Source organism: Medicago truncatula, chromosome 1 (assembly GCF_003473485.1).
Source record: "Medicago truncatula cultivar Jemalong A17 chromosome 1, MtrunA17r5.0-ANR, whole genome shotgun sequence".
Taxonomy (NCBI): domain Eukaryota; kingdom Viridiplantae; phylum Streptophyta; class Magnoliopsida; order Fabales; family Fabaceae; genus Medicago; species Medicago truncatula.
In genome coordinates this window covers 36,125,934-36,152,542 of record NC_053042.1, presented here as the reverse complement: position 1 = coordinate 36,152,542, position 26,609 = coordinate 36,125,934, and the positions used below count along the sequence as shown (strand labels likewise).

Here is a 26,609-nt window from a genome sequence, read left to right as displayed (position 1 = left end):
CCATAATAAAATGCAGACACTTTTTAAAAATTTCTCCTTCATTATCATATTAGTGCCTCTGGGGCGTACAGATTTTGAGACTGCACAACTTCCAATATAACATTGCTATAGAATTATCGATGAAGGTTTTGATTCGGGGATGTCAATAGAAAGGTGAGAAAAGAAGTTTAGCTTATATTGAGTACACTATTTAATCCTCGTAGCGAGATGTCGCTCATTTACCTATACTAACTTAAGTCATTAACCTACTATAGCTATAAAATCACAATTCATTTATAGGACATTATTTCAGAATTGTCATTAAGCTTCATATAAAGCTTATTAAGCACGTCATTTGCCTTGTTTTCATTATGTTGGCTTTTGGCGATGGGGTCCTGTATTTTTTCTTTGGCAGCAGCTATCTTTTCTCAAGAGGTTGTTTTGCTATAATATATTGGTTGTTAAAAAAAAAGATTGACTAACCATAGAGTTGTACTTGCTGAAATAATTACTGTAGCTTCCAAACAAAATCGAAATTCGTGTTCACTGTTCATCGAACCACAGGAGGAGGATGATTGCAGATTCGTCGGAGAAAAGGAAGGAGGATATAGGATGCTCATGGAGAGGAAAGAGAAAGGATGAGTGAATGGCAGAACTGGAGGAGAAGAAGAAATAGATGATCAATAGCCAGTGGCGGATCTTGAAAAAATTTCTTGGGGTGCCAGTATTGTATGAAATATATTTTAAACTGTGTGAAGAAAGTATCATAATTGTTAACTGATCCAGTGGTTTATTTTGCTTGATTGCAGGGTAGGGGGTGCGGGTTCAAATCTGTGTAAGGGCTTTTTTTTAACAAAATAGAAAAATAAAGAAAAAAGGGGATGGCAGGGTCGATCACGCGACCTCCATATGAAAACCATACTTCATATGTAAGGGCTTTTTTTTAACAAAATAGAAAAAATATAACAGAAAAATAAAGAAAAAGGGGATGGCAGGGTCGATCACGCAACCTCCATATGAAAACCATACTTCATTTCCGCCGCACCAACTGAATACTAGTGTTAAGACTATGCCTAATCTAATATATATAGAAAACTTGGGGGGTACCATGGCACCTGCCTGTCCCAAGGAAGATCCGCCCCTGTCAATAGCGGAAACTATATTCTTGTGAGATTCGTTGGGTTTAAGGATGGGACAGAGGGGTTCGAGACGGCAACGCAGCGCTGCAGTAGTTTGTTCTTCAACGTGATAGTAAAATCATTGTCATTATTAGGAGGTAATTTAGATGTAAAGAAAATGAAAAGGGACGTAAATATGGACCAAGAATGAATGTCATCTTTATGTATTGTATTGTCTTACCGAATGGGATTTGGTTCAATCCTCAATCACAACAATTTGTTTTTGCTTCCTTCGTCTATCTTTCTATGGTTGTGGTAACCTTGAGGGTTGTGGTGACATTCTGGATTTAAGAATGAAAAAGAAAAGATGTATTTGTTAAAGTGACCGAATGAATATTTGATGGGTTTGACATATGTTGTTTTCTTGGAATTGAATTGGATGATGAAGCTAGTCTTGGAAACAAATGTTGGTGGGTTTGGAATTCTGAGTTGTTTAATGATGAACGTATGAGATATATGACGAAGATGAAGAAAAGAATTAGGGAGGAAGGCTCATGGGTGAAGGTTGAAGATGAAGAGGGCATTTTGGACATTTACGCGCGAGTCCTGATTTAGTAATGGTAAAAATGTCGAGTGCAGATCTGCTCCATTTATGCAGCTGTCCATTTACCCGGTTCTCTTCACTGATGGATGACACGTGGCAACTAAAAATCAGATGGCTAGGATTAAAAAACATCATTTTATGAAAGACACGTTGAAACACACTGTAACAACAACCGTTCCTCTGTTCTCGCATCAGTTCTGCCGCTCTATGTTCTATCGTCTTCTACAATCCCCTTTCCTAATTGGAAACATAATCGCACAAATTGGTAAACATCGAATGATGTTAGAAAAATTTCAACCATATCATAACTTCTGTTAATAAAATTTAGACTATATTCATAGCTTCAAATCCCCTTTTCCAATTCGAAATAAAACTAACCCATCGCTGTTAGCAGTGGCAATTTCGTTTATGTTATCCACCTTTTGCTATAAATAATGATGATGGACAAGGACAATATGAATAAAAAGAAGAACCTTGCCATTAATTTGAACATATTTCGACGAAACGGAGAAGGAATAGAGAGAATCACAGGTGTAGAGAAGAGAAATAGTTGGATATGGTTGGGGTTAGCGATGAAGAATGGAGGTCAGAGATGGAAGTGATTCTCTATGGCTTTCATCAATTGATGTGTTTAATCCTAGCCATCTGATTTTTAGTTGCCACGTGTCATCCATCAGTGAAGAGAACTGAGTAAATGGACAGCTGCATAAATGGAGCAGATATGAACTCAAAAATGTCATTGCAATTAGGGTTAGGAATAGGTCAGGCCAGGCCAGGTTTTGATAGGCCTGAGCCTAGCCTATGAAATTTTTTGCAGTCCTGAGCCTGGCCTATGGCCTTTCATAGGCCTATTTAAAAGTCTGGCTTGGCCTGAAAGACTATTTACAGGCCTACTTACTATTAAAGTCACTAAACATTCCATTTTATCTACTTTTAAATAGGTTTAATAGGCCTCAAAGCCTATTTCAGTGTAAGACTTGTCTATCACTACTATAAGGCCTTAAAAGCCTATTTCACTATAAACTTTTAAAGCCTATTTAAAAAGTCCACTATGAAGCCTAACATGCATAAACAGGCCGGCCTATTAGGCTTCATAGGTTTTTTTGATAGCCTAAGTCTGGCCTGTTTATTTAAATAGGCTTTAAAAAAAAGCCTAAGCCTAGCCTTTTTAATAAACAGGTCAGGCCAGGCTTAAACAGGCCAAGCCATAGGCCCCTGTAGACCGGCCTGACCTATTCCCAACCCTAATTGCAATCGTCTTTTGCTTACGTGTGTCCTGACCAAAACTCAGTCACCGGTTGCCACGTATCTAATTACCATCCACCTCAGCAGTTTTTTTTTTAATTAGGACGAATTTTGAAATGCTTAACATTTACAGAGGCAAAATGGGAGGATTAGTAAGTTCAGGGATGAAATTTCAAATAGCCTATATTTGCAGGGATGAAATGCATATTTTAGCCTTGAGAGAATAACTATTTTATTACTTGAGAGGATACTTTGATTCTTCTTTGCTTGCTTGATTTACAAATGACAAGCTCTCCCCTTTTTATAGGCTCCAAGGGAGAGTTCTAGACACATCATGAGATAACTTTCTACACACTTCTCTCAATTATATACATCTAATGATATTTCTACCAATCTAGTTCTACATCATGACTCTAGAACTTTCTATCGGCTACACCATTTACTATCTAATTGGGCCTAACACTTGATTGTCCAATGAACCAAATCAAGTTTATTATCCAACACCCCCACTTAAACTTGATTTGTCATTCTTTAACCTAAGAGCCGCCAAATCTTCTTTTCTTTTCACCTTGTGTGATTAGCTATAAATTAACTAATAGCTGAAAAACTATTTAAATTTATTCTTATAAATTTTTTTCATGTGTGATTTGTATTGAAAATTAAAGGTATTTTTGGAATGAGAACAAGTCAGCTCAAAAGAGCTTATTTTCTTTATCATTTTCTTTATGTATATATTAAGGAATTAAAACCAACTAATTCACCACGTGGAACCTCCCCTTTTTGTTAAAAATATCTTAATCGTAATCGCAACAGTGAAGTTGACACTAAACAATTCCTATGGAGTTGAATCGTAATCGCAATAGTGAAGTTAACACTAAACAATCCATGTGAAGATGAATCTTTTGTAAATATTATTACTTGTCGACCACTAGTACACTTGTTTGTATTGTGTTATCATACACTGATTTGTTTTAGATTATGTAATATGAAATCACAAGAATATGTTTCAGATTTTACAATCTGAACGTGTATAGTACCTAGGAAAAAAAACAAATTAAACAACAAATGATTGAGTAATGCATCGTAACCTTTTGTTTGAGGGTTGAAAAGGTTTGAAATATGATGGACTCCACGTCAATAATGAGACAATATTGGGTGGTTCATTTTTTTACTATGTGGAGGTTTCTAGGTTGAAAAATTGCTTATATGTAGATATGGTTCATATTATATAATATAAACGATGTTTATGGGATCTACTTATATATAGACATGATTCTGATTATATAATATGAACAATGTTTTATACATAACAAAATGAATTGCAAGATGAAGGTTTGGAAATGAAGAAATGACCATTTCAGATATTAAAATTTTAATACACTTAATATTATAAAACCCAAACGGGACAATATTGTCAAAATTGAGGGTGCGCGAGAAGTATGAAGGGTGAGAATAGAAATTCTCCTTATGTGCACCTAATATCCAATAAAGAAAAAAAAGATACAACCAGAACTAAGCACAAGTTAGCCCTCACAAATTAAGATTAGAAGTCCATGCTCATCGGATTCATTTTCCTATACATAGAGGTTACGAGACAAGAGAAACATCGACCGTCGATCTCGATGTCCATACAAAATAAATAAACTTTGCAATCAACCATTAAAGACTACCACACATATTTTTCTCCTCTTTTGAAAAACTGAATCAATTAGTGCACCTATTTTACCTCTCTAATGCAAAACCAAATCAATTAGCTGGAACAAACCACCACCCGACCTTACCATTGAAGAAAACAAACAAAAACAAATTTCCTTTTATTATCTGCATGTGATCGAATCTGACTATTATCCACCCCATAATGAAAAAAAGCATAAGTATGTACTAAGTATAAGGATGTTGTGGGTACTAAATTATTGAAAAATGATATTTGTATAACTATTTTTGAGATAACTTCTTCTTTTCTATTATTTGGACAAAAATAATAAAGAGAAAATAAGAAGAAAAGGAAAAAGTAAGAACACAATATAAGCATGAAAGAGAATTGTATTAAAATAATTATTAAAAGATTATTTCTTAAATTGTGGGGGTGAGGTAAGTACATGACATCTATTCCAATCCCACAAAGCCTCAAAATTAGTACAAATCCAACCAAAGCTTCAAAAAAAGTACACCGAATATCCAATAATTAAAGAGACATCGTCAACACTAAGCGCACGTTAGCCTACTTCAATGAAAACCAGATAACCATGCGCACCTTAGCTTCCACCTAACCAAACTCATATCTATCTCTCTCTTTCTCAAAACCACTTGCGCTTAACACAAAATCTCTCTCTCTCTCTCTCCAAATTAGGGTTTTCTCCGCACACACTGTCTTCTTCTCAAACCGATCCATAATCTCAATTCAATGCCTTTCAATCCCATAGGCAAATTCAACACAGTTTCAATTCGTTCAGTTACAAACCGATTTCACAATTCGATTTACTTCATCTGACCCATAGCTTCGGCTTCCTCCGATGGCACCTAGCCGGAGAAAAGGAGGCAGTAAAGCAGCGGCCGCCGCTGCCGCCGCTCGTCAATGGAAAGTTGGCGATCTAGTTCTTGCTAAAGTTAAAGGCTTCCCTGCATGGCCTGCCACGGTAACTGCTATTCAATTTTTTGAAATTTATGCTTAAAAATTAGATTTTTATGTTAATTGTGTAGTATGGGATGTGTTTTTTCATATGTTTTTGGATTGCATGTTGGTGGAGTTTAGAATTATTAGTTCAGTTTGTTAAAAAGTTCATTTTTTTTAGCTAATTATGTTAAAAAATTTGTTTTTCCGCTAATTATGTTTAAAAGTTTAGATTTTTACGTTGACTGTGTAGTTTTGAATTCTTTTGAGTTTAGAATTATTGGTTTAGTGTGTAATTATTCATTAATTTTGTGGATCCTAGTCTTAGACTTAATTTTTTATTCATGGGTTTTGCAACTTTTATTGATTTATTGTTAATTATGGCAAATGGTTACTGTAAACTCAACTGGGGTTTTATCTGGGGAACTTGATTTCTTATTTGTCTGGTAATTGTGATGAATTAGATTGAAACGGGTGTCAATTGGTTGAAAACATCACCTGATTTGAGTTCACAATCACTACTATCTACTCCCTCCTCGGGAAAAGAACGATAATTAGTTGACTATATGCTTTGTAATACTTAAAATTTAAGGTAAAAATTCTTAAAAGAAGTTTTTTGTGGGTAAACAAATGATAATGATGGATTAAATAGTGAACTACATGCTTGGTAATCCTGAAATTTAGGGTAATCCTGAAATTTAGGGTAAGCAAATGATAATCATGGGTTAAGTTTTTTTTGATGTCCTTGACTTTCACACGAATCAGTAGTTACGGGAATTTATGATTTATTGGAGTTGTTTCCGTTTTTTTTAAGTGATAGAAGCTAAAATATCGCTATATATCCTATGCTTGTTTCATAGACTAAATGAAAAGTGAAAGAAAGATGAAAGCACAAGTGTGTCAGAAGAAGAGTGCAAGACTTACCTTCAACTTTCAATCTGGAACACCATCAATGCGTGTTTGCATTCATGGTGGAGAGGTTGATTATTGATTTTGCCTCCAATTCTGTGTTTGACTTGAAGTGACAAAAAGTAGTTTTGGTGTCTGGTTGTCAAATTTGCACAATGTTTTACACCAAGCTTCCTTTTTAGAGTAAAAACGTGAAAGCTCAAATTACTTCACTTCAAATTCAAGTTTAACCAAATTAATTGTTCAAAATTAAATTCATTCAAATTCACGTTTGTTTTTGTTGATGCAAGAGAACATTGGCTTTTGGTTAAAAAACTGATTGGAAGAAAGTGCTTTTTTGTTTTTTCTCTTTGTTGATATACCATTTGACATTTCATGTTTGTTGCTTGTGGCAGGTCAGTGAGCCGGAGAAGTGGGGTTACTCCACTGATTTGAAGAAAGTGCTTGTTTTCTTTTTTGGAACCCAACAAATGTAAGTATGCTTTTACATTTGAAATGAAAATATAAAAATAAAAAACTTTAGCTATGAAATTTTTACCATTTTCAATTTTGTAAGCAAGCCAATTCAAGCCTAGTTTAAGGGGAATGTGAATGTGTGATATCCATATTATTAGGATAGCTATGCATGTGCTGTCAGTCAGTGTTAAATAAGGTTTCCCTTCTTTACTGACATTATTTCTCGGAGCTTAACTAGGGTGATATGCATATTATGGTGTTTGTATGCAATGCTGTTTTCCCTTTTTTAGTGTGCACAATTGTATTATTTGAGAACACATTTTCGTTGTTTTACCCTAGTATGGTAAAAGATTACGGTTGAGTCATCATACAATACATCGGGGGACAATGGTTAATTACATGGCATGCATATAGTTTACTATATTTTAATGGTAGCAATAGTCTACTGTGATGCGTTCGTTGTTGCGCGAGTCAGCTTGTCGGACAGCTAAACCAGATTTAAAATACCAGTAGGATACAGTTTATATGTCTGTGACTATATTAGTATTCATTTTAGCTTATCAATTGTTGGCCTACTTTTATGAGGTAGTAGTAGAAAATACGATGGTCAATTTTTACAACTATTTTAGTATTCATTTTAGCTTATCAACTATTGGCTTACTTTTATGATGTTGTAGTAGAAAATATGACAGTCAAGAGATTCCTGTCTCATTCATTCTCAATCCTTCAGCTTATTAAAACCATGTAATAACGTTACTGACTTATTGTTAATAGGGATGCCTTAGGTTATTGATCGGGTCTTTAAGCTGTGTTGTTGAGTATTTGTGAAGATTTTGTCTTTAAGCTACGCCTTTTGAGTATTGACAGTTAGAATACGACTTTACTACTGTCTCTACTGGAGAGACAAACCGAAACATCTATTTCTGAATCTTAGTTATACTTATTCTAATGCTAAGTTAAGTGAACTCATACTTATAGGCACAGTGAGACAGTTAGACTCAGTAATTAAGATTGCTGAGTGGTCTCCTAACAGAACAACTAACAGCTATAATACATACAACATAAACTGGAACCAAATGCATAAGTTCACACAGTCTAACATTTGCTGGATCTGAGTTTGCCAGCAAAGAGACTGAGCAAGCGGAAACAGTTGAAAATAGTCTAGCTTGCATTCAGGCAGGCGACATGAGGAAATTGGATCTGGCTGGAGAGGAGGTTGCAATGTAGGAATCTCCATGTTTTCCGTCAAAAAGGAGGAAACTGTGGAGGATCCTTAGGCTTGGAACTAGGCTTCACAGGCTCTGATTATCATATTAGAAGTCGATACCTGAGAGAAAAGAGTGAGAAACCGAGAAACCTTTTCCTAATTGATTATTTTTCTTCATAGTTGTAAATTATAAATTATATGGTTCATTTACTCGGTCATAGTCAGTAACTAGCCAACAGTGCTGAGTTGTAATCCTAACTGAATAACTAGCAACGGTAACCAGAACAAGATACATAAGCTCACATACTCTAAACATCTACAAATTTTTTTCAAGTTTATTTTCTGTTTTTAATATGGTAGCTGCTGCACACTCCACTGTACTTCAGATGCGGCATCTTTGGCCTGCTATTTGGTGCTTTTTCTCTGCTGTCAAATCGTTACTGCATTTGGCAAAGTCATAACCTGGTTCCGTCAAATTTGAATTGAAATTTTAATACTCCAATTGAACATAGATCACTATTGATATGAAATTATTACAACATTTTCTTATTATCATAGTTTTGAATACCGTATTGGATCATCAGATTGAACTAAATCACCTCATATAAATTGCCATGATGAAAAGTCGGTCAGAAATTTCTCAACAGGACTTGAACCAAGAAAAGTGGCCAGCCTCTGGACTTACAAAAATGGCAGGTGGTTCATCTTGTTCCGCAACTTCAATACTCTTGCCTGAAATGGTCCATCATAAGCTTGCCCATGAAGGGCCAGTGACTACTGACTAGCCACTTTTTGATAGCCTAACTTGTAACTTTTCATAGCTGCTATTTGCCTGTAACTTTGCTGATGCCGGACTTGTAAACAAAAGAGACACTGGAGTAGGGCTAAGTTCTTTTGTTGACCCAATATGGTGTTTTTTAAATTCTAACCAATGTTTTCCAATGGCATCTGTTGCAATGTTTTTGCCTTTGGTTGCAAACTCCATTCTGAGGTCATGGCAGGCTGGCTTTTACATGACATTGCTAATTTCCATTGTGACCATGACGTCCAAGATAACCATGATGGAAATAATGCCAACAACAACTTCAAAGAGGATAATTAAAATACAGATGAGTCACACAGAACTAGCCTGTTTTAAACCCTAAATACACCCAACTAACCGTTGACATCTCTGTCATCTCTTGCTCACAAATCTCCAGTGCATGGCTAACACATGGCAATCTCAGTTTTCTTATTGTGTATTCTTTCTTTGGTGGACTGCATTTTTCTTGTTTTTCCGTTCTTTGTTTCCCTAAGCCCATCCCTCATTTACTGAGAAGATTTTGGAAAGAGAACGTAAAACGAAGAGATAATTTGAGAGAAATTTTTGAATTCTGAAGTCTTTGCCTACAACAACTGATTACATGTGTACAATATTTATCAATCATGTTACAGTTAGATTAGAACTGTAACAGACAATTCTAACAATTAGAACTAATCTACATTAAGCTCCTACAAACCTAAGTGAAGCTGCATATAGGCTTAGTATGTGAATCAATAAACTCAAGGACCAGTCTGCTAACAGAAAAATTTACTTCCTGCTTTGACAAACACTGGGTGTTTGTTTGTCAAGCTAACTCTTGGGGTCACTGTATTTGTGCGCATTTGTCTCAGACGGAAGTAAACCTTTCTGCGTCTTACCGCCTTTCCTAAATGCCACCAACACTGTAACTCCAGACACTTCCTTTTTGTTTCTCTGTGGCATAATATATTTGGCCAACCTAGGTTTAGCACTCTTACAAATGTACTCATGATGGGTTCCTAATAGATTAGGCCATCCTTCTTAACTAAGTGCAGTTTAATCAGGTATTGAAATGCTACATGATTTGAGAGCCTTCCTTAAGCCTCATGATGGGGATGGCCTTTACTACTTGCGACTAAGATGAGGCAGGAGCATGTTCAATTTGTTAATTATTTGCATGAACGATTAAAGGGAACTGAATCTATATCAACATAATTTATTAGAATTCCAATTGGGTGGGTAAATAGTTAATGAAATTCAAGGGAAAAAGTTGTTTATAGTGGTAGAAAAGTATTTGGTAGAAAAATTTGCATCCTCAAATTTCTATTATTCCATCTATTAATTGTAACAATTAGTTCTACATTTGTGATTGTATATTGATTCAGTACTAGTATTTTATTGTTTAGTTTTATATTTGCATTTTTGATGAGTGAGCTGGAGTAGGGTTTCAATAGCTGCATTTGAGGTTGTAGATTTATGACGAATAATTGTGACATAGCATAGCACAGTCTTGAACAACATCTGGTTATGCATACTTGAGGTTTTGAATTGATTGAGGGAAGTTCTATCGGACAACAGTCAGACCGGCGTTGTTGGGCGGTTAAGGGTCAACACGAGAATCAAGTAAGTGTAGTAGAGATGAGGATGTTGCGCTAGATGAGTGGTAAGATTAGACATGATAGGATTAGGAATGACACCATTAGAGAGAGAGTGGGGGTAGCACCTATAGTAGAAAAATTGGTAGAAAATAGGCTTAGATGGTTTGGGCATGTAGAGAGAAGACTTGTAGATGCCGTCATAAGAAGAGTAGATCAAATGGAGGAGAGTCAAGTTAAAAGAGGTAGAGGAAGACCTAGGAAAACTATTAGAGAAACCATTAGAAAGGATTTAGAGGTCAATGAGTTGGATCCAAAGTTGGTCTATGATAGAACACTATGGTGTAATTTGATCCATCCCCACTTAGTGGGGATAAGGCTTGGTTGTTGTTGTTGTTGGGGGAAGATTATTTAAGCAAATTTCAATTTTGAAACAAGCAGTTTATTTATTTATTTGAGAAATGCTGCTTATTTTTTGCCATCAAATGATAATCAAGGTTGGATTTGATTGTATTCGTTTAGTGTTAAAAGTTGATTAAACCCTTTTTAAGGGAAGGAAGTAGTTTAAACCAACCTGATAGGGTAAATCGATAGTATCAAGAGGTGAAGTTTGAAAGTCTATTTCTGTTTTGGAGATCTGGTTGAAAAAGTGGCCATAGTTTCAATAATTTGAGGGTCTTATGGAGGACTCTGTTACAATGTAGACTGCTAGGTAGTTTGAGTACTGATAATAATGTTTTTCCTTCTTTCTTTATGATAAAAGTAATAATGAACTTATTTTGCAACTTTTGTTCTCTATCATCTAGTTTCCTACTTGCACATTATACCTTACATCTTTTGTGTGTGCAGTGCTTTCTGCAATCCTGCTGATGTCGAAGCATTTACTGAGGAGAAAAAACTATCTCTCGTCAAACGTCAAGGAAAGGGTGCTGACTTTGTTCGTGCTGTGAAGGAGATTGTCGATAGTTATGAGAAATTAAAGAAAGAGAGACAACTTGGTGAAGCTAACTGTGGTGGCAATGTTGCTGATGCAAATGTTTCAAAGCCATTCAACTCATACAACAAGGATCAGACAGATGCTCCTGCTTTATCACCTACTTTACCTATGAAATCTTCAAATTCCGATATGGATAGCCATGGGTTGGTATGTCCAGCGGAGGATGACTCAGCTGCTGTATTGAAAGATGAATCTCATGATAACGAGGCATCAAAGGAGCTTACTGAGAATGTTGCTTCTGTACATTCGGCTAAGCCACTTACTTACTCTTCTCGAAAGAGATCCGCTGCCGAATTATGCCCACAGGGCTTCATAACAGATAGACATATGCCAGTACGAAAGAATAGAAGTTCATCACGGGTCCAACCCTTTATGTTTCCATGTAATGACAGTGGAAAGAATGCTGGCAGCCAATTAACCAATGCAGCCCAGGGTGCGTCTGTAAGAAGGAATAAACGTCTTAGGAAATCACCTGATCTTGCTGGTTGTAATGATTTTGATTCATCTGCTTTGGTCTTGAATGGTAGCATGGAGGACAAAGACAACAGCTCTGAAATTCTCACAAATGATTCTGATGAATTTAGTTTGAATGAGGGTAGTGCAATGGATTCAAATTTTAAACACACTGAAACTAGTGAATGCCCTGAAGAAGTTGAGCTGAACAAAGGTCTTGATCTTAAAATAAAGGGTGTGGTCAATAAGAAGAAAAGAAACCCAAATAGGAAGAGGGCAACCAATGATACTTCCAAGCCAACCATTAGAGTTGAGGAGGAACTTGGTGTGCGGAATTCCAGTCAAAGTTCCCAGAACATTTGCAGAAATTCCGAAGAGAGATGCTTTGAGCAAGATGGAGATGAACACTTGCCCCTTGTGAAACGATGGAGAGTCAGAATGGGTAAATCATCTTCCACAGAGGGAGAGCTCAATAGCATTCCACATACTCCAGGGAAAAGCTGTAAGGAAGATATTAACTCACCACCGCAGATGATAGCTTCCTCCAATTGTGAGAATCGAGGCTCTGCTGATGTAGGCTCATCTGTCCTGATTGGCACCATGGATAATGTTTCTCCTTCAAAGAATTTTACACCATGTTTTGAAAATCAGGTTTGTAATACTAAGAAAGATCAAACATTCTGCTCTGTGGACTGCGAAGCTGCTTTACCTCCGTCTAAACGCCTTCACCGTGCTTTAGAAGCCATGTCAGCTAATGCTGCTGAAGAAGGTCAAGCTCATGTAGAATCATCAGCCTCAAGAATGACATCAATTGCCACATGCTGTATATCTTCTATCAAGACAAGTCCAGATGTGGCGATTAATGATCATGAAGGTGGTGGTTTAGAGTTGCAAAAGTTTGATGCCTGTGGTGGTGGTGATTCTTCTCATATAATTGTGCATAGTATATCAGCTAATTCAAATCCGATGATTTCAACCGAGAATAAATTATCTAATCAAGTGGATGAGCCGTCAACCAGGTTCCAGCCACAAGAAACTGGCAAGAATGTTCTCCAATGTGCTGCAGATCAAATTGAAGAACTTAGTGATTTTGTGGTCAGTCACACTGCTAATGTGGATTTGAAAACTCAGGTGCATGGAGAAACTTATCCAGATCTTGATTCAAAATGTAATGAAGCTGAAAGCAATCAAGATTCACCTGCCCTATCATTACCACCAAATATTGAAGCCAATATTATAACATCGAATCATTCAAATACAACATCCAATGCATCAGAGCACAATAGAATAAACCTTCATTCTGTGGCAGATGTGATGAAGAAAGAAATTATTTCCCCTAATCTTGATCCGCCTCGAAATGAGGTTGTTATTTCTGAGGGTACGAAGTGCTTGAAGCCAGCAGTAGATGATGTCAACAGAGCAAATGACATGTAAGCTTAGTAGTGGCTCTTTATACTTCTTGGCCTTCAATATTTTTTGTACAAATCTTCACAGTGAAATTAGAAAACGAATGTAAAATAAAACAATCTTAGTAGTATTAAACTAAAATTTTATGATATTTTGTTATATAATATGTGGCTAGGTAGAATCATATTGATAGTTTGCCATGGTGGAATCCTAGTAAATTGATATTTTTTATTCATGTTTCAGTGATAGGAAAATATTAAATGAGACCAATTAAAGAGTAAAAGTTATTTATGCTCCATTTTTTATATTCAAGAAAAAGCTCGTGACTGTTCTTTAATTCCAGGAGCGAGTTCGTAAAAGAGGTAAAATGTGAAGGACCGGAGGAGGATTTGAATTCTGTTTCAACATCTGACTGTCTGGGTCAAAAGGCTGTTTCGGGCATTCGGTCAAGTCCATCCCTGACAGATGGGGGAGATTGCCTTCCACAAGGATCACCTCCAAACACGTCAATTTGCAATGTATCTACATCAGACAGTAGTAATATCCTTCACAATGGAAGTTGTAGTCCTGATGTACATTTGCACCAGAAACAAACTTTATCTGGTCCTGTCGATGAAAGTAAGTATGGATCTGAGGCAACTCAACAATCAAGATCAATGGGTAAGTCATCTGAAGCGGGACGTGCTGCTTTGTTGTACTTTGAAGCAATGCTTGGGACATTGAAAAGGACAAAGGAAAGTATTGGCCGAGCAACACGCATAGCTATTGACTGTGCAAAGTTTGGCATTGCAGATAAGGTAATACAATTTTCTTTTTCTTTTCAACAATTCACTCTCTCCTACTCTGAAAATGCTCCGTTGTTGAATCTGAATAGTGAATATTTGTTGATTTAATTGGATCCACTTACATCCTTGATATTTGTCTATTTAGGATTTTTTTTTTAATATTTTTTTTGACCATTGAACCCATGAAATCTGAGTCGTCCATGTGTATTATTAATGTTATCGAGTCAAAGAGTATGTAGAGTAGATTAGAAACTAGCTGCTATAGTTTATATGGTCCTGTATTTCCTATCACAGTCCTCTAGTTCTGCTGTCTTTCCATTTTGAGGGGAAGACAGGTATTGGTACAAAAAGCATGGGTACAATTTAGTTGTCTCATGTGCACCTGTTCTTAAAAATGAATTGATTTTTATCCTCCTCCAAATATGATCTTGAGGTGAATGGTGTGAATAGAAGTTTTGTTTCTGCATCCCAATTTTGGACTGTTAATACTTGAGTTTAATATTGACAATGAGTGTTTAGGTATGGATTCCATAAGGAGTATAGAATCATTTCGATTTATCAAGACTAACAATTTGGAGGGAAGGTCTCTTGAAGACTGTTTATTGCTTGATGCATTGACCTGAGTCATCATACTGTTTTTCCATTTTTTACCTCCCCAATCATAAAAAACACAAGAGTTGCTTTGAGATTGAGCCCACTTTATATTTTTATTTTAGTTAGTCTTCTACAATATTATCATTGGTTTTTTTTTGGCATTGTTTAGTTCTCTTTTCATTACGGCATTCTTGCTGTATAGGAGTGTTGTCAAATAGCAGCGCTATAGAATAGTGGAATTTGAATAAACTACTATTGTTCTGTCATATACAATTTAGTATTATGTTTTATCAATTAGTGGCTACATATAGTGAGTGGTGGCTAGTAATCAAGGGAATATATAATAGAAAATATAGTTCGAAGGGTGTGGTATACCCTAGATAAAATGAAAAAGATTATTTTAGAGCTGCCACAACACCATTCGATCTCAAGACTACAAGAAAAAAAAAACGAGGAGCTATGTAAATATGACATGTCACCAACAATGCAGTTTATATTACAAGTAAATATAGATAGCGCTCTAGTTTAGAGGAAGTTGAACCATAGTAGTCAATAGCGGCCGTGCGTAGCGTAGCGGCGACGAACCGCTAAGCTAATCGTTGCAGCGGTGTGGAATGAGATAGCAGCCGCTATTTGATTTTAGTTGAAAATTTCCAAATTGACCCTATTTTTGAAACATTTTGTATGGTTTCCAAATTTCTAAATTGATTTAGGGCATTTTGGGGATTTTTAAAACCAAATTGACTCTGTTGTATGGTTTCTCTGTTCTTTTTTTTTCTTCCTCTGTTTTCTTTTGTTTTATGGTTTCTCTTGTTATGATTTTTTTATTTGTTCCTCTATCTTTTGTTTTTTGGTGTTTTGATTTATGAATGTCTCATGAGATTTGAGGGTTATATTTAATTTTATATTAAATATTATAAGTTTTTTTTAGCAATATACAAGTTTGTTTATACTTTATACCATTATTCATGTAATTTGCCAAAAAATAATCAAATATCGGTGACCACTATTTGTCAAACCGCTATACGCTATCCCACTTTTGGGGTCGGCCGCTACACACCGCTATCCGAGATTGACTACTATGGGTTGAACAAACCACAATGATCTGCAATTGACAATGTTGTGCTGCAGTCAGTAGTGGTCGTGCGGCCACTACAGGTGTTGCGTAACGTAGCGGCCCCTAGCTGCTGTTTTTTGGACAATTTGGTCATTTCATGCTAATGTATTTTTGCTTCATATCTAATATTAGTAACAATGAATTTTGGTTACTAGTTCTGTATTTTTCTTAAATTGTGTATTATTCTATTTTTAAGCTTTTATGGGTATGGTACTATTTAGTACAATGTGTTGTCAAATAGTGGCTATAACTCTCTAGTTTAGAGGAAGTTGAACAACGCCATACTGTAGTCAGTAGTGGTTGTGCGGCCACTATTGGTGTTGCATAGTGTTGGGACCCCTAGTCGTCGTTTTTTTTGGACGTTTAGGTCAATTTCATGCTAATTTTTTTTTATTCATATATAATACTGGTATCAATGAATTTTGGTTATAAATTACGAATGTGTCTTCATTTTTGTGTATTATTTTATTTTTGAGCTTTTATGAGTGGTACTATTTGTGGTACTGTGGTATAAGTTGTGTTGTTTCCCTAAACTTTGACATAGTGGCTATACCACAACCCGCTATGCCGCGTGACTTCAGGTATCATAGAAAGATTGTTAATTGCTTGTGAAGTTATTAAAATCCTGTGCAAAGGTTCTTGATAATTGCTTATAAATTAAAATTTGGTTTCTATCCTTGTTATGGAGAACTTTCAATGCATTATACACCTGGTATGGCCAGAAATATCATCGTTCATATCATGGTCAAAATGAGATCGTTAACGTTACATGGTTGTCGTTATTGCTACTTGTTTGAAACTCCCTTAGGCCATAAAATGGATTTTACTATTTGAATATTGAAACAACTAAATTTTCAAATTGCTGTTTGTTTGCTGCTTTTATTTTCCCTCAATACTAGTACAATTTTTCCTCAATACTAGTACAATAATGGGACCCTTGGCTTTCTATTCACTGCTCCCAAATACAAAATATATTATTTTTACTGCAACTACAGAGGGCAAAATTATCATTTGAAATTGAATATGCATAGTACTTTTGTCTTTTTACAACAGACTTTTCTCTCAAACCATTATTTTTGTACAAATTAGTTTCAGATGTTTGATAATAGATTATAGTAGTAATAATTTTGTACTGCATATTTTCTTTACAATAATGGGACCCTTGGCTTTCTATTCACTGCTCCCAAATACAAAATATATTATTTTTACTGCAACTACAGAGGGCAAAATTATCATTTGAAATTGAATATGCATAGTACTTTTGTCTTTTTACAACAGACTTTTCTCTCAAACCATTATTTTTGTACAAATTAGTTTCAGATGTTTGATAATAGATTATAGTAGTAATAATTTTGTACTGCATATTTTCTTTACATTTGATATCGAATTGCCGGTTTCACTTGTACTGTAGAGAAATGGACCAAAGATCATTTATTTATCATTGATTTCCTTATTGAAGTGAAGGCCAAAGATCATTCATTTATCACTGATTATAATAATTTTGTGCTGCATTGTTTCCTTATTTTTGGTATTGAATTACTGGTTTCACCTGTACTGTAGAGAAATAGATTGAAGATCATTTGTTTATCATTGATTTCCTTATTGAAGTGAAGACCAAAGTGGGCATGTTATAAATGTGGGAATTAAGCTGAAAGTGTTAGAAACTGGTACCGAAACACTATTTAATCATAGAAACTGACTTTTATTGGTGGTAGCATATGTTCACAACAGAAACAGAATTCACACACCATTTGGAATGCAGAATTCACACACCATTTGGAATGCTGAATTCACACGTAAACTAAGGAAAGAGATAGTGTACTGTCACAAGAAAATGCATATCTAAGAAATTCTAGGGTCTTGGTCTCTTCTCCCTGCCAAGAGTTCAAGAGATTGGTCTTTCCCTCCCTCTCTCACATAACCATTCAATAACTATCCCATAATCACTTTCTCCATATATTCCTAACAATAAACATAACTGACACAATAAAAGCATAACTTCCAATAACTGCCAATTAGTTTCTAAGGAAAGAGAGTCTACTATTACAAGGAATTCCCTATCGAAGAAATTCTAGAGTCTTGGTCTCTCCCTTCCAAGAGATTGGTCTCTCTCTCTCTCTCTCTCTCTCTAAAAAAGGGAAGAGATTGGTCTCTCTTAGAAATTGTGGTTGGGCCTTACACAACCCCACACAACTGGCTTGTGAGATGAGGATCGCCCCCACATATAAACACATGTTCAGGCCATCTTTTATCCTATGTGTGCGTGCGCGTGTGTGTGTGTGTATAGATAGACAGACAGACACTTCCTATCTAAGAAATTTGAGAGTCTTGGTCTCTCCCAAGCATTCGAAATCTTGGTATGCAGCAATCAATATCCAGTCCCAAAATAAAATGCCTTTTGATTTTTCCTTCAGTTTTCCCATTTATTTGAAATTTGTCTAATAAGATAAATGCATGCTTAGTAACATAAATGCTTACTAAAACATGCTGGCTGTTGCTGATAACATAATAATTGCAGCCCAATATAATATAATAACAATACAATAAGAGGCCTAACCAAAAGCTTGAGTTCTAACCACATTGGAGTTTCATCGAGTTTGCTTTCCAAAGTGTAGCTTTGAATTTAGACCTCAAATTTGGAACATGTATGTACTGTTATTTTTCTTCTGGAATCTGGGCATCAATGGGAGTTAAAATCTTTGAATGGGCATTGCTGTTAATTCCTATGTAAAAAATTTTATTTTATGAAATTTACCATGTCTTTTATTTGATGCCATATGCATATTTTTGGATGTTTGGCTGTATTACAGGTCATGGAAATTCTTGCCGATAATCTGGAAACTGAATCAAGTCTGCATCGGAGGGTGGATTTGTTTTTTCTTGTTGACTCTATCGCACAGTTTTCTCGAGGTTTAAAAGGTAACTTGTTTATTGCTTTGCTACTCGAGTCTTGTTGACCAAAAGAGAAGAAAGAATAGATTGAAGCCAACATTTGATAATTAATTGATATCTAAGATGTCCGATTTTTCCAGGTGATGTTTGTTTAGTATATTCATCCGCTATCCAAGCAGTCCTACCTCGACTATTATCTGCTGCCGTGCCTACCGGAAATGCTGCACAGGAGAACCGTAGGCAATGTCTTAAGGCAAGTTAATTAAGTTTCATTTTTAGTAGAGTTAAATCTGCATGCTTTTATTTCTGACTGCTCTGTTTTTTATTATCATTCTTTGTTAACATTATCTTTTAACTTTTTATAGGTTTTAAGGCTGTGGTTGGAGAGAAAAATCCTACCAGAGCCCATGGTTCGCCATCATATCCGGGAATTGGATTTATATAGTTCAGTTTCTGCAGGTGTCTATTCACGACGATCATTAAGAACAGAGAGGGCTTTGGATGACCCTATAAGAGAAATGGAGGGTATGCATGTTGACGAATATGGAAGGTTTGATTTTGTTAGCACAATTTTTTCTATATTATCATACACTGCTGGGAGTGTGGTTACTTAAACTTTCTTTTGATCTTGTAGCAACTCAAGTTTGCAGTTACCTGGATTTTGCATGCCTCGAATGCTTAAAGATGAAGATGACAATGAAGAGAGTGATTCTGATGGAGGCAATTTTGAGGCTGTCACACCTGAGCATAATTCTGAAGTACATGAAATGACTTCTATAATTGATAAACACAGGCATATCTTGGAAGATGTTGACGGTGAGCTTGAAATGGAAGATGTGTCTCCCTCTCGTGATGTTGAAATGAATTCATTTTCCAATGTTGATAGAGGAAATGCCACACAGTTTGAGAATAATATTCATCTGCCCTCCGCCCCTCCACATCAGCTTGTGCCTCAATCTTCCGTGCCACCACCATTAGCCCCTCCACCACCACCTCCACCACCACCACCTCCTCCACCACCACTTCCTATGCCACACCTTGTTTCATCTACCTCTGATCCATGCCGTACTGTATTTAATTCTAGAGGTCATACAGAATCACAGGTATGTTTCACAAATTTCGCTTAAGATTACTATTTAAATAACCTCTGGCACCAAGAGTTAACAACTAATGGGTGTCCTTTCTACTTGGTCCTTTTGCAGTGCGTGAAAGACAACCCACTTCATCCTATGGATCGGCCCTTGGCTGCACCGAGGAGTAGCCAACCTATTAGTAATGCAGTGCACCATCATGCCCCAGAATATAGGGAAGCACACATTTCAGAGTCTGATCGCTCTTTCAACAGTTTCCCTGTACCGCATCCAGTAAATTATCGACATTCTGATGGTGTTACTATGCATGATAGAGGGCACTCTATAAGGCCGCCTCGCCATGTGCCGTCGAATCAGTTTTCTTTTGTTCACGGGGAACAGCATGCAAGACATCGAAGGGAGGTTCCACCACCTCCTCCTTACTCCAATAGGCAACATTTTGTGGAGAACATGGAGAGAGAACACTTCTACCATAATAATCACGAAAGATTAAAACCACCTCCATATGATTATCGAGAGAGATGGGATGTCCCCCCACCTTATCCCGGTAAGATTGGAATAATTGATGCTTATTTTGATGGTGGTAGTGTATATTCATATTGATTGGCCATGTGATGGTTTTTCTTTTTTGTTGATATGTATATTGAAATTAAGCTTTTTTTATTGGGTAGGTCCTAGGTATCATGACGAAGATATGCCTTCCCCATATGGGTGTCATCCATGTGAACCACCTAGAATACCAGATCACGGGTGGAGATTTCCTCCCCGGTCAATGAATCACAGGAACTCCATGCCATTTAGACCACCCTTTGAAGATGCAATTCCAGTTACAAACAGAGGTTCATCCCCCTTTACCATTATTTTTCCTCTACCATGATAATTCTCTATTAGATGATCTTCTTAGACCCTTGCACATTGGAAAATTAATGGGAAATTATGTTTGCATGTCAGGTCCAGGCTTTTGGCGGCCCAGGTGATAGTAACCAAGGATCCAAGTCCGGTATGTTTCTGATTAACTGTCGGGTTGTCCTTCAACTATTAGTGTTTGTGGTATTCATGTTTCCCTCCTTGATTGCTAGGTATACAGACTCTTTTCGGCCTGAACTCTGGCTTTGTTTAGGAGGTGTTTATGGTCCATCATTCTGTACATGCAGGACTCCTTTGAGGAGGATTCAACATAATCTGCACAGGACATGTGAATGATCTACTAGATTTGTTGTACATATGTATTTTAAGCCTATTCTCTGCAGAATGCAGGGCAGGAAAAGTCGTTGTAGAGTTGTCAGAGAGGTGTAACCTTAACTTATTTAGGTTGTGTCAAAATTTTCCACCGCCAAATTTTATAATTTATTTCATGAAAGCCCTTATAGAATTTAGATCAGTACATATATATGTATACATTTCAGTGAATATTTCCTGGAATTGTTGTTAATTTAAGGGAAACTTCTCTGCCAATTCAACTATATTCTCCCATTCATTGTTTGCCTGGGTATTTGGTATGCCAACTCAAGGCTGTGTGCATGGCCTGTTAGTGGTTGCCAAATCTTTGGATGTGAGCCTTGCATAAAACCGTGTGCGACAGTGGTTTGATATGCTTGTTGGAATCTGGAATCTATAAATGTAACAGTTGGTGTGTTCAACTGGAACATTGGACCCAAAAGCTTTAGGTAATGCACATTTTTGGGATAAATGTCTTACTTGCGTCCGGCTTTGGAAAATAAAGGAAAGAAGAAAATAATGTTGTACCCTTCATTCTTTGCAGGCGTTTGATTCTTTTAGCGAAAGATACTTCTTCTCCCCAAAGTCTTCAAAATCAGTACTCTTAAAAATCCTAAAATATCATACAGAAATGTATTTTTCAAGTACCATCATATTGTATTTTAAATAAAGTACTAGCATATTGCGTTTTTTTTATTATTAATGTTTACTTTTTAACTTGCTTGTTAATGTTACTTTATTATAATTTTTATTTGGTATTTAAAGGATTTAGTGTTTTTTTAGTAAATCTAAATAATCGTTATAATCTAAAGGATTTAGTGTTTTTTGGTTTTTTAGAGGATTTAGTGTTTATTACATAAAATTTAGCTCACAAAATCTAAATATTATACACACTGATATATGCTCCCACCGTCTCAAAATAATTGTTTTTTCAGTATTTTTGTTTTCTGCCTTAAAATATTTGTCTCTTTAAAATACCAATGCAATATTTTATTTATTACTTTTTCACAATTATACATTTATTTTATTGAATTTCATCCAACTTAACCACTCCACAAACTATAATTAATAAGAGTATTTTAATAAATGATATTAATTTTACCATTAGAAACACAATGCAATCTCATTTTCTTAAAAGTCATGTAAAATAATGTAAAGAAAAATCATGTACAAATATTAAACGACTATTATTTTGAGTTGGAGTGAGTAGTGAGTCAATTTTTGTTAGTTTTAAGAGTAATTCTAAGAGTGGTGAAGCTGATTATTTTTTCACGAGAAGGTTTTAACTATTGTTTTTGACAGTTTTTATTGTTAACTAAAGAGACAATTTATAAAGTTAACTAATTAGCTCTCTTTGTAGTTGCTTAGGAGATTGAAAGTGTAAGAAAATTATGAAATATATTTATTAAACACATGGATATCATTTGACTTTCATGTTTCTACTATTTTTTGACAAAATAAACTTTTTGTAGCAGCTAATTATATATTATTGGATAGTTATGTAAGAAGTGCATGATCATTAATATATGATGACAATAATTAATGATTAAATTAGTAAAATTCATCGCATATAATAATTATTAAACAGAATAATTCATGACAAAATTACTTCTAGATTAAACAGATCACTGTATAAGTAAATGTGTGGAGGCCATGACACATGCATTCATACCTCCACTGCCATCTAAATGGACCAACATTCGTTAGCAAAAATTTGCTTCTTCGAAATTAGTTTTAACCTCTTGATATATATATATTTTCAAAGAATGATGCATATCATATTTAATTTTTTTATTTTCAAATTTTAGATCAATTTTGAACTTATTCATGCGTGTTCTTAGCTGATTCATAAATTTTATATATTTTTCCCTTCAATTAGTTTTTTATATTTTTCTTTTAATTTATTTCTAAATATTTTACAAATTAAAAAAATCCTAGCTCGGGATATATCCACTCCTCTTAGTCTATTTCTAAATTAATAAAGATAAATTATTTTTGCAATTAGATTTCTTTGATCCTAATCCAAATTACAAGATCATGGTAGCCATGTTATGATACCACCAGGGTGTAAGCTGACCAATCAATGGTATTAAAAACATAAGTGCGCAACATTAATCCATTGATGAAATAAACATATTGGTTGTGATCCTGTTAAAATATTGGTAACTGTTGATTCATGTTATTCAAATCCATTGAAAAATGTTGTAACTAAAATTATTTGTTGACTTTATTATCAAAAAATAGTTTTATACGCCACTAATTCACAGAATCATATTGAGAATGGGAATGCTATAAATAATTGAACTGTGTAATATGCAAGACATAAACATTAAACAAAAGTCCAACTCTTGGATAAAAATTTGGAGGAGAAAAGAAAAAGTAATAAGAGTGTTTGTTTAGTTCTTGAAGACAGACACAGAAATGGGTGCTACACAATCAGTCTTGGAAAATTCTATTCATGAATACAAAGTCAAGGTATAAGCTATACACCGTTAATGTAAAAATGTTTTATACTGTCGATAAATTAATCATAACGTTCTATCATATCGTTAAAAACGTTAAACATTAATCATAACTATTTCTAAAGTCATAGATATATTTGACGATGTATAAATAAAAATAAAACTATACATGAATATCAAATCAAAGTCTTGACCGAAACAAATTCATTATCATTGTGGTGTTTGGAACAGGATGCAAGGGGCAAAGAAGTGAACCTTGGTATCTACAGAGGGAAAGTTCTTCTTGTAGTTAATGTTGCTTCAAAATGGTTGTTATTTTCATTTTCTAATAAATCTACTTTCTTATTGTGTTTGTTTCCTACTTTCTTCCTTAATTTTATGGCTAACTAATTCATGGACGTTAAAACAAAAAAAAAAAAAAACAGCAACTTTGCAGATGCCAATTACACCCAGTTAACTCAGCTTTACACCAAATACAAGGAGATAGGTATGCATATGTTATTTATTTATTTATCAGAATTGATGTCTAACATAAAGAAAATATTATCACGTATTTTGATTCATGTAATCTGATTTGAGAATATATGTCTTTGTTTGTTGATGTTAGGTCTTGAGATATTGGGATTTCCATGCAATCAATTTTTAAGGAAAGAACCAGGGACTAGTCAGGAGGCACAAGATTTTGCCTGTGACAGATATAAGGCTGAGTATCCCATTTTAGGGAAGGTATGATATAATATGTGATGCTTCTTGCACAAGTTTTTGGTTTTTGGTGCTAATAATTTGAAAAAAAAAAAATCACATAATTTAGTATAATTATATGCATCGATATCGGACGTGAGACACGTGCTTTATAGATGACACATAATGTAACACATTGGGTGATTAATGTTACACATGAAATATGTTTAAATGTGTAGATACGTGTGAATGGACAAGATACAGCACCTGTGTATAAATACCTGAAATCACAAAAATGTGGAAGTTTGGGATCAAGAAGGATCAAGTGGAATTTTACAAAGTTTTTAGTTGATGAGGAAGGCCGTGTCATCCAACGTTATAGTCCAACCACCCAACCATTAGCCATTGAAGTACTTTTTCTTTCTCTCTCTGAAATTGCTTTGTATACATATTTCATTATCTATGCATATTTATATATCTTTGAGAGGTTAAATTATTTTGCATTTTCACATATCTTTGACAGAATGATATCAAGAAAGCACTGAGAGTGGCTAATTGAGAGACTCTACAACTATTTCAGTTCAGGCCATTGCTGGTGTGCTGAAGATATATCTTATAATACCTCCGAGAAAAAAAAATTGTTTTTTTTTTTTTGTTTGTTTATTGCATATATTCATGTCTAAAATTTAATATTGTTTGGTTGTATGAATATGTTCTTTTTATGTTGAAGTTCATTCCAGTAGGGAATTGAAATGGATTCAATTTGTTTTTTGTCAACTAAACATCACCATAGCCATGCTTGTTGGTTGCGGTGATGGAATCATTTGTGTTGGCTAAGGTGACAAATAAAATGTGTTTCGTTTTCACTTGGGTAAAATAATATTGGATTTATTGTATTATTCACATTCCTATTGTTTCATCTAAGTGAGCCCTTCCGAAAGTTATAAGTCAATTATTCTGGCCAAATTAAAGAAAGTGTAAGAAAATATGTGAAGTGCAATTAAGAAGTATAATCGATTGTTGTAAAAAAAATAATAGTATAATCGATTAGAGAGTTTAAAATTAGAGTAATGATATTTTACCAACCTTGCTAACAACTTCAAAGACAACCTCCTTTCTCTCTCTTTTAATTGGTCAAAAATAATTGATAGAGAAAAAGGAAGAGAAATAGTAAGAATATAGGGAGCTTCTACGGTGCAGTCAGAAAACTGACTTTTTTAAAAAAGTTAATTTTGATCTTAATGTTTGATTCATTTTTAAATTGTTGATTACTGATTAATGATCAATAGTAATTCATCTAATAATGCTTGCAACATCTTGGACTTACAAATATTATTTTATCGTTGGAATCTTTAACATGCAAACAGAGTTTATGATATTATGTGATAGTCTTAAGTGTTACACTTTGTGGGGTGTTACACTTAAAACAAGGTAGGATAAAATTTGATTAAGTTTAGTTTTGTTAATCTAATGAATTGATGATACTACGAGGACTGAACTTTTGACGCCATTGTACAAACAGTGGTGTGTTACTCACTACATTTTTGATGTTATAGTGTTAACTTCACCATAGAATTTTCCAAAAATATAATGTGAGTATGAGAGAGAAAGTTGTCTAAAATTTATTAAAAAATTATTGTACAAATATCATTTCTCTTAAAATTAATGTAAAGATGCCGATGTTGTAGAAATGAAGAACAAAAAATATGATTGTACATGATCAAGCAGTTTTAAGTTGGACTCTTCAATTAAATTTAGTATAAGTTGAATCAATAGGAAGTGGTGGTGGTTCACGGTGCTGTGGCGTGGAGGAGGTTGAACTTCTACGACGAAGGAGAATGGTGTTTGTAGGCACGTTAACATTTCAATGCTCAAGTAATATCAAAAAGAGGTGATTATATGCGAAAAATGGGTGAATAAAAGTGTACCTTGAGGTTGATGCTGATTTGCCCTTATATAAACGCGTTGCATACTAACCGTCCCCGTGAGATGCGGCATGATCCACATATGCAGTTAGAGATGAGATGGATGGTGTAGATTGGTTCGAGACGTGCTCATGTGCGGTGATACGCATAGGACTACACTTGCACTCTCGCCATGTTTAGCCTTGTCATTTGGCTTTTGCCGGTCCGGAACAATATTGATGTGTTTGATCTGCTAAAAAGTAAGTACTGGACATAACAACAAAAGGTAGAGCAACACAGCGTAAGTTAGAACAACACATATCAAACTTTTATGATATTGAACAATCTTTAGCCATATACGATTTTTGGTGGAGAAAACACTATTTTGGTGTTTTAGTCAACTTGTACTTAGGACAAAAAATTATGTTGCGGTTTAGTAAATGACAAGAATTTCAATTTTTGTGATGTTTCTTGCCTCCCGTTTATCTTGTCCTTAGAACAAT

At 35.0% G+C, this 26,609-nt stretch overlaps 1 protein-coding gene across 1 annotated transcript; it reads left to right on the top strand.

Annotated features, from left to right (window-relative positions):
- The first annotated feature begins 5,227 nt into the window (after window positions 1-5,227).
- Window positions 5,228-25,107, top strand: LOC11433286 (protein HUA2-LIKE 3). Its single transcript, XM_024775035.2, has 19 exons — window positions 5,228-5,582; window positions 6,862-6,938; window positions 11,355-13,385; window positions 13,706-14,159; window positions 18,669-18,777; window positions 18,891-19,003; window positions 19,116-19,300; window positions 19,385-19,853; window positions 19,953-20,388; window positions 20,513-20,680; window positions 20,793-20,814; window positions 20,921-20,985; window positions 23,065-23,099; window positions 23,460-23,534; window positions 23,753-23,829; window positions 23,947-24,008; window positions 24,129-24,247; window positions 24,442-24,612; window positions 24,726-25,107. Exons 1-19 carry the CDS (start codon window positions 5,460-5,462, stop codon window positions 24,759-24,761), a joined length of 4,827 nt encoding a protein of 1,608 aa, XP_024630803.1. The 5' UTR covers window positions 5,228-5,459; the 3' UTR covers window positions 24,762-25,107.
- The last annotated feature ends 1,502 nt before the right edge of the window (window positions 25,108-26,609 follow it).

Excerpts from the sequence above, each read along its gene's own strand:
- LOC11433286 (XM_024775035.2), top strand. The coding sequence starts at position 5,460 with ATGGCACCTAGCCGGAGAAAAGGAGGCAGTAAAGCAGCGGCCGCCGCT. Across the intron at positions 6,939-11,354 it reads TTTTTTGGAACCCAACAAAT|TGCTTTCTGCAATCCTGCTG; the intron begins GTAAGTATGCTT and ends TTGTGTGTGCAG. Across the intron at positions 19,301-19,384 it reads CATGTTGACGAATATGGAAG|CAACTCAAGTTTGCAGTTAC; the intron begins GTTTGATTTTGT and ends TTGATCTTGTAG.